Consider the following 13364-nt stretch of genomic DNA (forward strand, 5'->3'; position numbering starts at 1 on the left):
CAAACAGAACTCTATCTACTTGCTACCTAAGGTCCAACATGGGCAAGCCAAGTGGAAACCTTGGTGAAACTATTTCTGCTAATACACACTTGTCATAAAAATTTTCTAATTTAGGCAAGCATTCCTGTAACCAAAATTTATGTTTATACTTAATTCGGTCTATAAATATGTCATATTGTGTCCATACAACGAAGTCACACCAGTTCCTTCCTGTTATGGCCATCTGACCTTGCACCTGGTAGAAATACTTGTGTCTTCTATTCAAGTGCAACTGGCCATCCTTCTATTGACAGTAGAAGCCAGGCATCTGTGCAGCTTCAGAGATCGTATTTGTTCGCATTGAATATGGACACTTGATTTCAAGCACACCATCTGTGTCATCAACGTTACTTGGATCATAGATTAAACCATCTGGTGATGCTCCCAACCATCCATGCTCTGTATCAACAAAAAGTCCACATTCCGATACCTGTATTCCTGCATGACCTCTTCGACGCTGCATTTCAAGGTAAAATAAGCGAGCAACTACCTCATTATCTTGGCCCCACCTTATTGCAGGCAGCCATGTTGGTATTCTTGTATAACCTAAAATTATCTTTACCAGAGGATCTGGCAATGTCATTGCCTTTCTCTTCACAACATCTGCAAATATGGAGGCAGTTAGTCTGTTCTTTCTCGCTTCAAACCATTTTGGGTTTAATGCCTGGCCTCTTGTTGTAAATTCAATAGCACTCTGCTGCGCATCAGACACTTGCAAAGATGCCTTAAAAGCAGTACACATACCACTCAGTTCATCCAGGTCAGCACACATATCACTCAGTTCATTCAGGTCAGTATGACCCATGTCTTCAACAGGATCAGCAATGTCTGTTGTTGTTGCCAGTAAAAGTTCATCATCTGACAAAAACATTTGGAAGTTCTCAGATCTTGCCACAGGAAGAGGAGGAGGTGGGGGAGGTGGGGGAATAAAGACACTGACAAGCAATGGCATGTTGTCACTTTTGTAACTGTTGATAAGGTCAGAAGCAAAACATTTCATCATGATCTCTCCTTTTCCTCTCAAAGCAGGAGGTCTTGGATCAAAATCTTTTGCCTTAGTGGTAGTCATGGAAGAAAGCTTCTCTTGTCTGAAGATCTTGTGCTTCTTAAGAGAGATACTGGTGATAGGTCCAGTTGGTGTCTCCTTGCTTCTTGGTTGTATCCAAGCACAGGGCTTTGATGTAGGAGCAAGCTTGCTTCCAAATGATTCCATTGACCACAAAGCAGCAGACACATGAATGCATGAATGTGATAGGCCAGCAGGACAAGTGCAATGTGCAAATTTGATGTTGTGGCTACATTTCTCAAAGGCGATGCATACTCTCCTGATCTCTTGTTTCATTGTAGCTAGCACTTTGATTTTCATCCAAGTATAGGCAAACTGAGTTGTATTGAGGACCATCTCAATGACATGACCAGACTTCCACACGGTATGACCTTCTGTCAGACTTCTGAATGCAGCGGCCTGAATTGATGACATGCCTGTTGCTGGTCGCATGTGGTGTAATATGCTAGCTATTGTTACTACTGGGCAGACCATGTGTATTTCCTCCATCTGATTCTGCCAACCATCTGAAGCACAATCAGGCAGTCCAAAAACACACTCTTGTTCTGCCTCTTCACTAGAATCTTCTAGCAGGTACATTCCTTGTTTGATGGCATTCGTGACTCTGTACACAGAATTAAAACTAGTCAAGCAATAGTGGCAAACAAGCACATGCATTGTCAGTTATCTCACCTTTCAATAAGAATAGACTTTGTTCCAGTTGTTGAAAGGGCAAGGTCATTGGCAATAGTACGATGTCGTTGTAAGAACATACAAAGATCTCTTTTTGTACACATCTCAGGACTCTTGCCAAACACTGAATCTACGAGCACTTTGGAAAACGACATGACGGAAAAGTAAACACAGTACAGCAACACTGAGTGACTGGTTTATCTATATGACAGCCACAGCTGAGGACATCACCTCATGATGAAATCATGCATTCTTTTCTTACCTCTCAGTACCACCAGACTTGTCTAAAGACTTCCTCTTCACATCAGACATTCCCTAAACGATGCACTTTCTAGGAAGTATTCAGGAGGTACAAACCAAACTATTTGGTAAGTGCGTACCACACAGAACACGCATCATAGATTACGTACGCACGTTTGTACCTGCATTTGACGTCTGTCAAGTCTCAATGTTAAATCATCACTCAAAATGACATGGTAGAGTCACGAAAGAGATCAGAAAGAGGTTGTTCATCACCGTAAAACACGCAAAACACACAAGAGCCGAGTCTTAATGAGGCCTCACCTAATTCGATGCATCGCTATACGCACCGATTAAAGTTCGAAAAGAAAAATTGTTGCTTTGGCTCTAGACTCACGCGGTTAGCAAACGCCAATGCATCAAAAGCGAACCAAATTGACGCCGCGGTAGGTGATGACGTTGTTGGTGCCACGCCCTGTGAAAAGATCTATTGAAATTGAACAAGGAAGATGTCTCACATTGATGAAACGGACAACCGTTTTGACTTTGTTCTTTTCCTACTTGGGGCAAATGGCTTCAGTAATACATAATTTGGCCTACAGTTTAGAATCTTAATTTAAAGGTCTGGGTATTCGAGAGCAAACAGCAGTACGCTGTAAGGGGCGTGTCTTGCAATTATACCATCCTGCCTCGCTAATCCTAGGGAGAACCCTGAATTGTAAGACATTGGACATAAACTTGATCTCACCACCACACAGTTATGGACACTACACATAGTTAGTTGGGTACATATTAATTTTTATGCATAATGTCTACACTAAAAAGTCAGATTTTCTTATCACTTAATTTGTGACACAGTGCTTATCTTAAATAGAGGAATTTTATACCAACAGAAATTGTTGTGCTTCTCTTTATTGTTTTATGTTGAGAACTTTCTCAAGGTACGATCTTGTGGATTTGACACGTCAAGCACTTCAGGATTTCTCGATTCCGATCTACAAGCAGCTGGTGAACGAATATAACAACAAAAGTGCAACCGGTGTAAGGTCGGTCGATGCCTTAATTTATTTGTCTTATCACACCATTCATGTTTTAAATTATATTTTGTATTCATTTTATTTATCAGCTCTGACATTCTTGTTGCTGTGATTTTTGCTTAGAAATGCTGGCAATGTGCTGTTGGAGTTGCTGAGAGATATGGATCGTGTTCTACTGACAGACAAACACTTTTTATTGGGTAGATGGTTAAACAGTGCAAAAGCTCGTGCAGTAAACCATCAGGTGGAATGAATTCGTTCAAGATTCCGGACATTTATTTATATGCTCGATGTTCATTGGCAGGAAACGGTTCTCTACGAAGTCAATGCTTGTAACCAGATTACACTTTGGTCAGATGGTCCATAGCAATGGATTGTATCACGTGACCTTGTCCCAGACCTCGCGTAGAAGGACCTCTGGAAGTAAAGAAAGGCCTAGTGTCGAGGCTAGGTTAGCAGGTGGTTTCATCAAATGGGTCTGATTGTAGAATCAAGCATTCAATGCTACCAAATTTGAATCGTTGGATGTCGCCTTTGGATTGAAGTGGACCACAGCAATGAATAGTTATCCTGACAGAGCACAAGGTAAACAATCATAGTGGAATGAATATTGGTGTGCATGCATACATTAGCCTCGACACTAGGCCTCCCTTTGCTTTCGGTGGTCCAACCGAGCGAGGATAGCAATGGGACTGTATCACGTGGCCCGTTGCTATCCTCGCGCGGTCGGACCACCGAAAGCAAAGGGAGGCCTAGTGTCGAGGCTATGCATACATGGTACTGTACGTGAGCAACGATGACGCCATCTTTAGGATCCGAAAGACGATTTGCATAGAAGTTCTGCATATCGTCGCATTGCAGGTTGATAGATTGACTGTGTTGCTGCACGTCAATCGAGTAGAAATCGAAGACTCTTCATGCTTTGCGATTCTTGTTTAGGTGATACGGTATCTGTTGTGCAAGAGCTCCACAAGAAATACCGACCACATTTGTATGGCAACTGAATAGCCATGAAATTGAGCCAGCCGGTCTCAAATATCCATGCACTTTCATACCACATGTTTCGAAGTTGAAACTGGGTACTGAGTAATCGAGATATTAAGAATTAATATTGCCTCAGTTCATGTTTATGTGACAGTCAGTCTGGACTTAGTAGGAAAAATCAACAAGAAATAAATTGGAACACTTGAATCAATAAATGGTGATTTAACTTTGGGTATTTGTAGAGCCATTATGTTAGGATGCATTGACGATCATCAATGCACCACCAAGAGAGCAGCGAACTGGTGAGAACACTCAGATGTTACTGCTTTCTGTTCGCTTCGAGCAAGATGGCAGAATTCTCTAGTCCCCCAAGTAATTAATTAGTAATGTGAATTGGTGGGATGGTAAAGAGCCACAGTGTACAAAGAATCTATCATATTATGTGTACATGCCATGATGGCACTAGACAAGTGCTATTGTCAACGAACACTACACAATAAAATTTTGCCAGCACAACGACACAAAATAGATAAAGCTATCAGCAACAATGATTTCAAACTCATGGAAATGGTACGGTATTGAATGTGAGTTTGAAGTAAGGCGCCTTCATCGGAAGAAACCAGTACTGTTCGTTGTACCAGAAATAAAACTTATCTTCGACAAATATCTGGAGGGCGGCATCTATGATGTGTTCTATCCAATGAATAATCGACTGGTGTGTCTGGAAGTCGGCATAGAACTTCATCATGTCAGCAGCCAGAGTGGCATTTCCGTTTGGTCCAAATATTTCACTCGCGTTTCCGAGTAAAACAGGAGTGTCGCTGTACAGAGTCATCTTGGTGTAATTGACTGATCGAGAATGGTTGAATTCGGCACCGAGTTTGGCCATCTCCTCGATAGCGTGGATCACGAATGTCGTTCAGTCCCATGATGCCCAGTACAGTGTTCCATTGTCAGGCTGACTGGCCACGTGAAATGTGATATAGTAGATTGCCGTCTCGTTGTCCCATTTCAAGTAGCTTGCAAACTTGTTGAACACAGCTCCGGTCATTTCTCCTATCAACATGAGAGTTCCGTTTGCCGTCCAGTGGACATCATCAACTCCATCTTACAAACACGTCACTCCTTGATTGCACCAGAGAGAATACGAATCATTTTCGAGAATGTGAGGGAATGTGCAATTGAACAGTTCAAACAGCTCGTACCACTCCAAAGTGTAGTTAAGACCAGTTTTTCTACTTCGAAAACCGAGAGCATCATGGTAGATATTCTATATCGATAATCACATAGTCAGTGGACACAAAAGTGATTTCCGTTCGGTGGATGACACTTGTTATTAAACATTATTTTGTTAATATACATGAACAGATGAATATACGATACTTGAACTCGAGTTATTTTGACTAAAGAAGGCCTGAGCTTGTATTGCTGCATGCCTCACACCAACTGATCACTTACTATAGCAACGGCCACAACAGACAAATGTTCTATAAAGCTCTAAACACTAAACAAATACCATGGTAATAATGGCAGCATTGATTAACATGCAGCTACAAATGTATTTGGGAAAGCTTTGTTGTAAAATCATGTTACTCAAGAATCAATTTTGTCCCAATGTCTAATTTAGTTGAAGGACTGGATCACCAATGCCCTTTAATTACCAGGTTTCTAAGCAATGTAAATATGATGAGCCTGAAAGATAGGAGTAGCAGTCATAGTACTAATATCACAACAAAGGGATAACCTCATCTTGTCTCCCCACTTTCCTTTATTCATAATCCTTTTGGTAGGAAACCCAACTGGTGAGATCATTCTCTTCAGATACCAAGACTATCTTATACTGTAACTAATGTTTCGGGATAAAATTTCCTTTTAATTAATACTAGACACGCAGAAAAATATGATCTTTAGTATGCACAACTGTAATTAATTAATGAATTAATGTCTTAGCAAAGCCAGTCTCCCACATTGCAAGAAATGTCAAACTCTTGAGTACCATCAATTCTGAAACCACAAAAATGGGATAAACTAAAAGCAATGAATTTGAAGACCTCAAGATAATAAATATGTCTTCTTGACTACTCGTGCAGACTATCAACAGAAAACATGTTCTAGATAAAACATTTGTGTAACAAGTAAAACTTTTTCACTAGGTAATACAAAAGGTGCATGTGCTGCCATCAGAGTGCCATATTTCTTTCTCATAATGATCAGACTGCCAAAGCAAATGCAGGTGCAGGTGTATGGTGCGATGCTAATAATAATATAATTAACACCAGCGATAGCAATGAGAGCATCATGCGGCATGTGCTATTGCTGGTCGTTAGTTGTACAATTGGTTGGTTGCTGGTCTACAGTGGTATCTGAATACATATAGCCGTAGTGTGTGTGTGTGTGTGTGTGTGTGTGTGTGTGTGTGTGTGTGTGTGTGTGTGTGAGACTGAATGTCTACGTCGGTCAGTCCCTTTCATCGTGTTTCTACAAGACGAATTGAGACGTTAGACTTTTGAAAGGTTTTCTTTGGATGTTTATGCCATGCCACTGAATAGCCGGTTTTGTCTCTTCAGTTTTTCTGTTGCAGGGGGGTGAGAATGGTGCACGTGATGGGCATGACCTACGGGACCTAGTCTCGGTCACAGTTTGAGCGCACTTCTTGGGTTCTACAGCTTTCAGGTAAGTCGTCTTACCTTCACTGGGCATTGTACATACGGTCACTGTCGACTAAGGCTGATTGAAAGTGTTTTGTAGTGAATCTAATTAGACTGGTGTAGGAAAACGCTAGTTGTTCTGTCTAATTAGACTATGTTTTTTAATAATAATTAAGATAACCTTTATTTAATTAATTAATACATCTGGTTTAGTGCTAATTAGAAAATTTTGTGAGTGATCTAGTGATCATCATGGAGCTACATTGAATCCATTCTGGCACAAGTTGAATTTCACGAGATGCCTTTTAAGTATGCCATGACTCTGCATACTTGTAAACTGTCTACGAACTACAATCTTCTTGATTGTAAGATTTTAGGTACGTCAGTTATTATCAACATTGTTACAACATGCACTGCTTGGTTCTACACAGAAGGTTCATTGGATATCTTCACTGGACTAATTATCATTCTCACTCACAATTTCATAACTGTCTCATGAAACTCAGAACTGTGTCATGAGAAAGATTGTTTTCTCTTTGGCAACATGTCACCATTTTCATAAGTTCTCAGCATAGCTCGATCTCTCTAAGCATAAATGTAAACAGCAGTTGTGTGCAATTCTGCTTGATACAATCATCAATCATCCCATCCAAGATAGAGAATGCCAGTCAAGAATGTAGGTAGGAATACTTTCTGGTTAACTGCAAACAAAATGTGAAAATTCAGAGTCATCACGCTGCACTAGATAGATACCATGTTTGAATTAAGTGCTAATAATAGTAAGTTAGACAAACACATTCGTGACAATATAGCTCTAGAACAACAGTAGACTACAAATCACACAATACAACCTACTCAGGAACGCATCTTTCTCAAAATCGCGTGACCGAGATTGTGTCCCGTACGCCATCACCTTTCTCACCGCCCTGCAACAGCAGAAACTGAAGAGACAAAACCGGCTATTCGGTGGCATAAACATCCAAAGCGAACCTATCAACAGACATGACTAACGTCTCAATTCGTCTTGTAGAAACGCGATGAAAGCGACTGACCGAGATATAATCCCGGATGCATGTCCGAGTATTTGTCTCTCAGATTTCACGTTCGGCCGTAGCAACAGTACGATGAGCATTAACATTACCCCGTAGGTATAGTAGCCAGCGGTGATGACTATAACACTAGTCTAAAAAGAACGTCAGATCTGCGTCTGAAGAGAATCACTCGAGATCAGGTGACCGAGACTAGGTCTCGTGAGTACTAGACATCCGTCTTCTTCGTAGTCTGCGAGAGTAGAGGTTGACAAAGCCAACAATTTGGCGAAAGAAAGTCATATAATGAGCCTATCGACAGAGAAGACTTGCGTCTCAAACGGAGTTGTAGAAACGAGATGGCAATTTAAGCACTGACCGAGATATGGATAGGCTCGAGTGTCCAGCCGGTCATGACCGGCTGGACACTCGAGCCTAAGAGATGATACTCTGTGACCGAGAATAGGTGCGATCAGTTTTCAAGTTCTACAGCAGCAACGTTACGACGGATGCTGACGTGACTCGCTCTACCTAGTTGCTATCCAGTAGGACTATGATGCTAGCGTAACAGCTGGGTCTGGCTGCAGCTATTTGGCAGAGAATGAGTAACCGAGATTTTGAAACGTCCGAGATTAGATCAGGGACTCTATACTGCGCATGTGTATGTCTACAATGGCTCATGAAACGTCCGTGATTGGTGTCGACGGGGTTATCGTTCCAAGGCAGCTCCATCTGCCGTCTGCATCAAGTTTCAAGTACCCAAAGCGGTGGCGGTCGTCTAGAACAATCAACCCCAGCTAACAAACCCCCTTGGTTCGAAAAGTGGCCATGCTCATTTCTATACTACCTAGTATACACGAAGCCGTCCTTTGCCACATCTGCTTGACTGTCTTCCGCATGAAAAGCAGGCTGTGAAAAAGATCTGGTGTGTCATTACATCAAACAGCCGACTTCCGCCCGAAATCTATATTATTGTGATCATACATCTAGAATGCTGATGCAACATTTTGTTTGCCTGAGCCATCAACACGGTGTGTACAAATTTGGTAAGGATGGTGGGTAGGTGGAACCTCGGGAACTCTCTGAACCTGTAATGATATGTGTGCCAATGTAAATAATATCTCAAGGAACACGGTGTCGCGGGACTACATTGTGGCCGGGTTACATGTACATTCGCCCACACCTACCATCCGCTTTCTGCCAATTGTCAACAACTCCATAGTTGGACTTTCCTACATTAGTGTGCTGTTATCATTACGTCATTTCCTAATGCAGCCACGAGTATATAAGCACACTTGAATTGGATAGTAGTCAGTCAAGAGAGCCAGCGAGAATAAACGAGATGATGGAACATCAGTGTATCAGCTCAACGATTTTGGTCTCTTTGCTGCTCCTAATAGCAGTTACATCAAGTGCAGAAACTTCAGATAACGTAAGAAAGATGGACCATTTAGTTATAAGACGCTTGATTAATTAATAAGTTATATGTCATTACGTTGCATTAACATTTCATCCATGAATTGAGCAATTCGCTGAAAATATGACAATAATAAATCCGTAAATCGTGATCTATTAATTAAGGAATTATTTGATACCTATAGCTGCTTTTTAAATAGAAGGGATGTTGTGGTGGAGTCCCAGGCGTGCCTGGCTCTCCTGGATCACCAGGTCCTTTGGGATCTTCTGGAAAAGATGGTAGAGATGGAAGAGATGGAACGAGAGGTGAGAAAGGTGATCGTGGTGAAGCAGGAGCTCAAGGACCTAAAGGAGCAAGTGGCAAAATTGGTCCACAAGGACCAAAAGGAGATTTGGGAGGGAAAGGAGAAAAGGGAGAAGCGTCTCACCAACTAAACTGGAAGCAATGTGTGTGGAAGAGGAATGATGACAAAGATGTTGGACTTATTCAGGTAATGTAATTTTTTGACAACATAATATTGTCTGTCACGGATAGTAACATATATTTGTCATATTACGTAGGAATGTCGCTTTAAGAAGAAGTACGGACACACTGCACTGTACGTGGCCTATGCAGGAACTTTGCGTATCATTGGTTCCAATCGTTGTTCTCGTTGGCATTTTACATTGAATGATCGAGAGTGCACAGGACCGATGACAATTGACGCAATCGATTATACTGGTAACAGTAACAACATTCATCGTCACAGACAAGTTGAGGGCTACTGCGAAAACATTGCAGCAGGTGACATCAGAGTGGGTTTCCATATTGGAAAGTGTGTCGGTTACACATTGGCAGATGGCTACACTGGATGGAACTCCGTTTCTCGAATAATAGTAGCAGAGATGTCACCAGCTCAACAGTAACTTTGACGCCTCAATTAAGCTGACTTTTGGGTTTTTGTAAGACTTGTCTTATTGTTTGCATGAATTAGTTTCTAGAGATGCAGTTTTGTGCAATCTGTGCGAGAGCATCCTCTTCTTTGCATGCTGTAGTTTAGCATTACCACTCTTGTATGTATGCAATAATCAATATAATTTTTTTCTCATGAGCCAGAAAAATGTCAGATCAAATTTAATTTTACCGGCCATTGGTAAACTTAATCGGCCATTCTGATTCAGTGTACGACATCAATAACTATTTATGCTTCTGCTTGCATTGACCTGTAGCTGAAAATTATGTGCCAAAAACGAATTTATCTATCTACCGTACTTAAACTTTCAATCAGCAAATTTTAAAAGCTGTATTACTAACTAAGAAATTGACGCAGATTGCTCAGTAGTGTGAGAGTTTGGTCTCACACAACATAGTATGATACGTAACAAGTAAGTGATAGAATATACATGACTATGTGAAAAGCCAATATCTTAATTATTTACTTCTTAGGCGCTACTTAAAATACAGGAATGCTAAAAATAATTGTAGCCAAGCATGGCAAGGTGACGGTTTAAACCAAATGAAAACCAACATTGATTGCAATAAAAGCTAAACAACATCACAATGGAACATTAGCTAGAAATATATATAGCGGCTCAGCCAATCCCACTCGTCTAGAGCAAAGTGTAGTTCATCCTCGTTAGCTGACTCTTCGTGATCATTGACATCAGAAAGATGATCGAGCCGTCGCATTTTGTATGGCTTTCTTGGCTGTTGTTTCACTCTCCTTGTTGTAGCACAGTCATTCCACCATCCTTCTATAGCCGAGTCTGCAGAGAAATCTGCTATTGCTGGCCCTTCTACCGTAACCTCCATAAGGTCCAACAAAGTCGTTTGCTTCAACTTTGTTCGTCTGTCATTCTTAATGAGCTTAAGTTGAGAAAATACTCTCTCAACTTTAGCAGTTGTACATGGCAGGCTAAAGAGTAGTCTTGCTATCGGAATTGCATTTTTCCATTCTGATGAGTCAGGAACAGAAGCAATTCGGTACCAGACACAACGATAGCTATCTTTGTCAACCCACGTACATCTCGCATACTTTATCATTTCATTTACTTCTTCAGTTATGCTTGTTAAATCAACACCTTTTGCATCAAGTGGAGCACGAAACTTTTCAGCAATGTGCTGGAGAGCTGTGTGAATTTCTGTAAATATGACATCATCAGCATCTTTTCCTTGCCAGCATTGGGTGTCAAGGTAAATTAAAAATGATCGAAGCATGCTAATGTCCGACCACTCAAGCCTATCACGCATCTCACTGTCTAGGTTAACTAGGACAGATCTTTGCAGTCTTTTACCACTACGTCAGAGTAGTAGCGTAACTCAACACCTTGGTAACTCATTTTACCATTATATAAAGTCAGCTTCTACCTTTGGTTACAGGCCATTCATGTGGATCATTTGAAGACAGCCTAATATAATAAGGGACTGATGTGCTATAAGGATTTGCTTGATGGCCATTACAATATCTACAGTGTCCTCTTGCAAGGACAAGCTCAAACAGGCTAGTGCTTGAAGAATATCAACGTAGTAAACACAACAAAGAATAATTTTAGTTTCTGTCCATTGAAGCATTAGCCTTGGTCGCTGTCTATCTGTGCCCGTTAGGCTTTTGTCTTCAACAAGAGTGGTCAAATGTGTAATGTATGCTCCATACCGGTCAAGAATTCGCTGTAGTGCCTTTCTCTTGTCAGCTATCCAACGACCGCCAGAATATCTTACAGGTCGATTACCACCGTCTGTCAAACTGAACACTTGCTTGAACTCATTCACGATGTGTTCCAGATCTCGACATTTCTTTGATGATTTTCATATAGATAGTACAATCGCAGCAACGTGCTATCAATTCATTTGAATAAATCACTAGACAAAGCATCATGGCATGCCAGTCCAAGCCTATGGGCAAAGCACCATGTCCAGAACATCCAGGGTAATGATCTCTGCAGTCTTGCTCTCATGCTATTATGCTCTCATGCTATTATGCTCTCCTACATTCACTGCTGCTCCATTTGTAGCTGCTCCAACTAGAGCTGGGTGATTCTCTACTCCTAGTACGTCTTGTTTATTTAAACGCGTAAACCAGTTCAAGAAAGTGACTGTTTCAACTAGGAACTTGAACATTGGGATGTGCAATACAAACCGTCTAGGAAAGCCATATTTTGAAGTATTGGGCTGCTCTGTCGCCGAGTCAGGGCAACGGTTGGTTGTCACTGATTCGATCAGTAGCAGTTTGCATGGCGATGACCAAGGACACTGTCTTCTCCCTCTTCGTAGCTGCTGATTTCTTTCCGCTATTAGTTAGCGCGACACTTACAGCTTTTAGTTAAGATGATCCTATCCCAGGAAAATAGTCAATATCATTAGAACGGCGTTATCATCTGAACAAAGTGACAGTTAAACCTAGACCACTTGCTCAACCTCCTTTAAAGCCCAGGCGCGACTCCAGGATTTTTGAAAAGAGGGGGTTGCAAATTTTGATAGACCACGCCTACTCCAGTCAACGCTTTTGTATTGTTAGAAGTGCAAATGGCCCAGGCTTCATAGAGCTTAGCTAAAGTAAATGGCAACAACTATGGCAACATATCTCTAGCAATGTGTCATGTTATAAACTCCCTAAATCATCAAAACTGTCTAACAAAATCTAACTGCATCATGCATAGACAACTGCTAAATAAATGTTTATTAAGTAAACTACAGCGCAATTATGTTTCTTTCAAACAAAGACTGTATGAACAATCTTCGTGGATGATTTTGTACAAACTTCGTCTGCTGGTACCTGGTCTTTGTAATGCATGGCGATAACTGATAGGTGTGTAAGACGCTCCTCTGCCATGGAAGACCTTTTTTAATTAAGTCTTCAGTCTCCTCAGTAGAAAAATGGCCTCTCTGCTTCTGTACTTGTGATAGGCAGTGTACATGCTATCAATAGCAGACGATGAACATTCGTGTACAACCGAGTCACAGGCTCCCAAGGCCAGGAGAAGGTTAATTAATTGTTGGGTATGGCCTTCTTGCACTCTTGCTCTCTTTTCCTTGCTTCTTGCATTTCCTGGTATTTAATTTGCCATACTGACTGCCACCTTCTCACTTCACCTTTTAGAGACTTCGGGAATGGAAAATCGGCTTTCCATTGGGTCAACGTTGGAACGAACCAGAAGGGTAAGCACTAGACACAACAATGCTCGGACATTATCTTGCTCACCATTAGATCATTCGCGCATCTGAAGAAGCAGGAAGTCTAGGAGGGGTATCGCAACG

At 41.3% G+C, this 13364-nt stretch overlaps 2 protein-coding genes and 1 long non-coding RNA gene across 5 annotated transcripts; 2 read left to right on the plus strand and 1 right to left on the minus strand.

Moving 5' to 3' along the window:
- Positions 1–99: 99 nt before the first annotated feature.
- LOC134190103 (uncharacterized) lies at positions 100–2493 on the minus strand. Of its 3 annotated transcripts, none has more exons than XM_062658529.1 (4): positions 2200–2493; positions 2040–2092; positions 1778–1978; positions 100–1709 (listed from the first exon to the last, which is right to left on the minus strand). In XM_062658529.1, exons 3-4 carry the CDS (start codon positions 1930–1932, stop codon positions 284–286), a joined length of 1581 nt encoding a protein of 526 aa, XP_062514513.1. In that variant the 5' UTR covers positions 1933–1978; positions 2040–2092; positions 2200–2493; the 3' UTR covers positions 100–283. The 3 variants fall into 3 exon arrangements, with proteins under 3 accessions (XP_062514513.1, XP_062514512.1, XP_062514511.1); XM_062658528.1 differs by having other exon boundaries at positions 2040–2108; XM_062658527.1 differs by lacking the exon at positions 2200–2493 and having other exon boundaries at positions 2040–2172.
- A 433-nt stretch (positions 2494–2926) lies between these two features.
- On the plus strand, positions 2927–4245 carry LOC134190204 (uncharacterized). Its single transcript, XR_009971610.1, has 4 exons — positions 2927–3063; positions 3178–3298; positions 3359–3639; positions 3994–4245. It is a non-coding gene; the product is annotated as an uncharacterized LOC134190204 (long non-coding RNA).
- A 4573-nt stretch (positions 4246–8818) lies between these two features.
- LOC134190069 (collagen triple helix repeat-containing protein 1-like) lies at positions 8819–10225 on the plus strand. Its single transcript, XM_062658486.1, has 3 exons — positions 8819–9146; positions 9331–9621; positions 9692–10225. Exons 1-3 carry the CDS (start codon positions 9057–9059, stop codon positions 10034–10036), a joined length of 726 nt encoding a protein of 241 aa, XP_062514470.1. The 5' UTR covers positions 8819–9056; the 3' UTR covers positions 10037–10225.
- The last annotated feature ends 3139 nt before the right edge of the window (positions 10226–13364 follow it).

This window comes from Corticium candelabrum, chromosome 14 (genome assembly GCF_963422355.1).
Source record: "Corticium candelabrum chromosome 14, ooCorCand1.1, whole genome shotgun sequence".
NCBI classification, from domain to species: domain Eukaryota; kingdom Metazoa; phylum Porifera; class Homoscleromorpha; order Homosclerophorida; family Plakinidae; genus Corticium; species Corticium candelabrum.

What these genes read in the sequence shown, in the direction of transcription:
- LOC134190103 (XM_062658529.1), bottom strand. Translation starts at nt 1,932, where the DNA reads ATGTCGTTTTCCAAAGTGCTCGTAGATTCAGTGTTTGGCAAGAGTCCT. An exon ending in AAGTCTATTCTTATTGAAAG is followed by an intron (nt 1,710 to 1,777) that starts GTGAGATAACTG and finishes TTCTGTGTACAG; the next exon opens with AGTCACGAATGCCATCAAAC.
- LOC134190069 (XM_062658486.1), top strand. Translation starts at nt 9,057, where the DNA reads ATGATGGAACATCAGTGTATCAGCTCAACGATTTTGGTCTCTTTGCTG. An exon ending in GTGCAGAAACTTCAGATAAC is followed by an intron (nt 9,147 to 9,330) that starts GTAAGAAAGATG and finishes CTTTTTAAATAG; the next exon opens with AAGGGATGTTGTGGTGGAGT. An exon ending in AAGATGTTGGACTTATTCAG is followed by an intron (nt 9,622 to 9,691) that starts GTAATGTAATTT and finishes CATATTACGTAG; the next exon opens with GAATGTCGCTTTAAGAAGAA.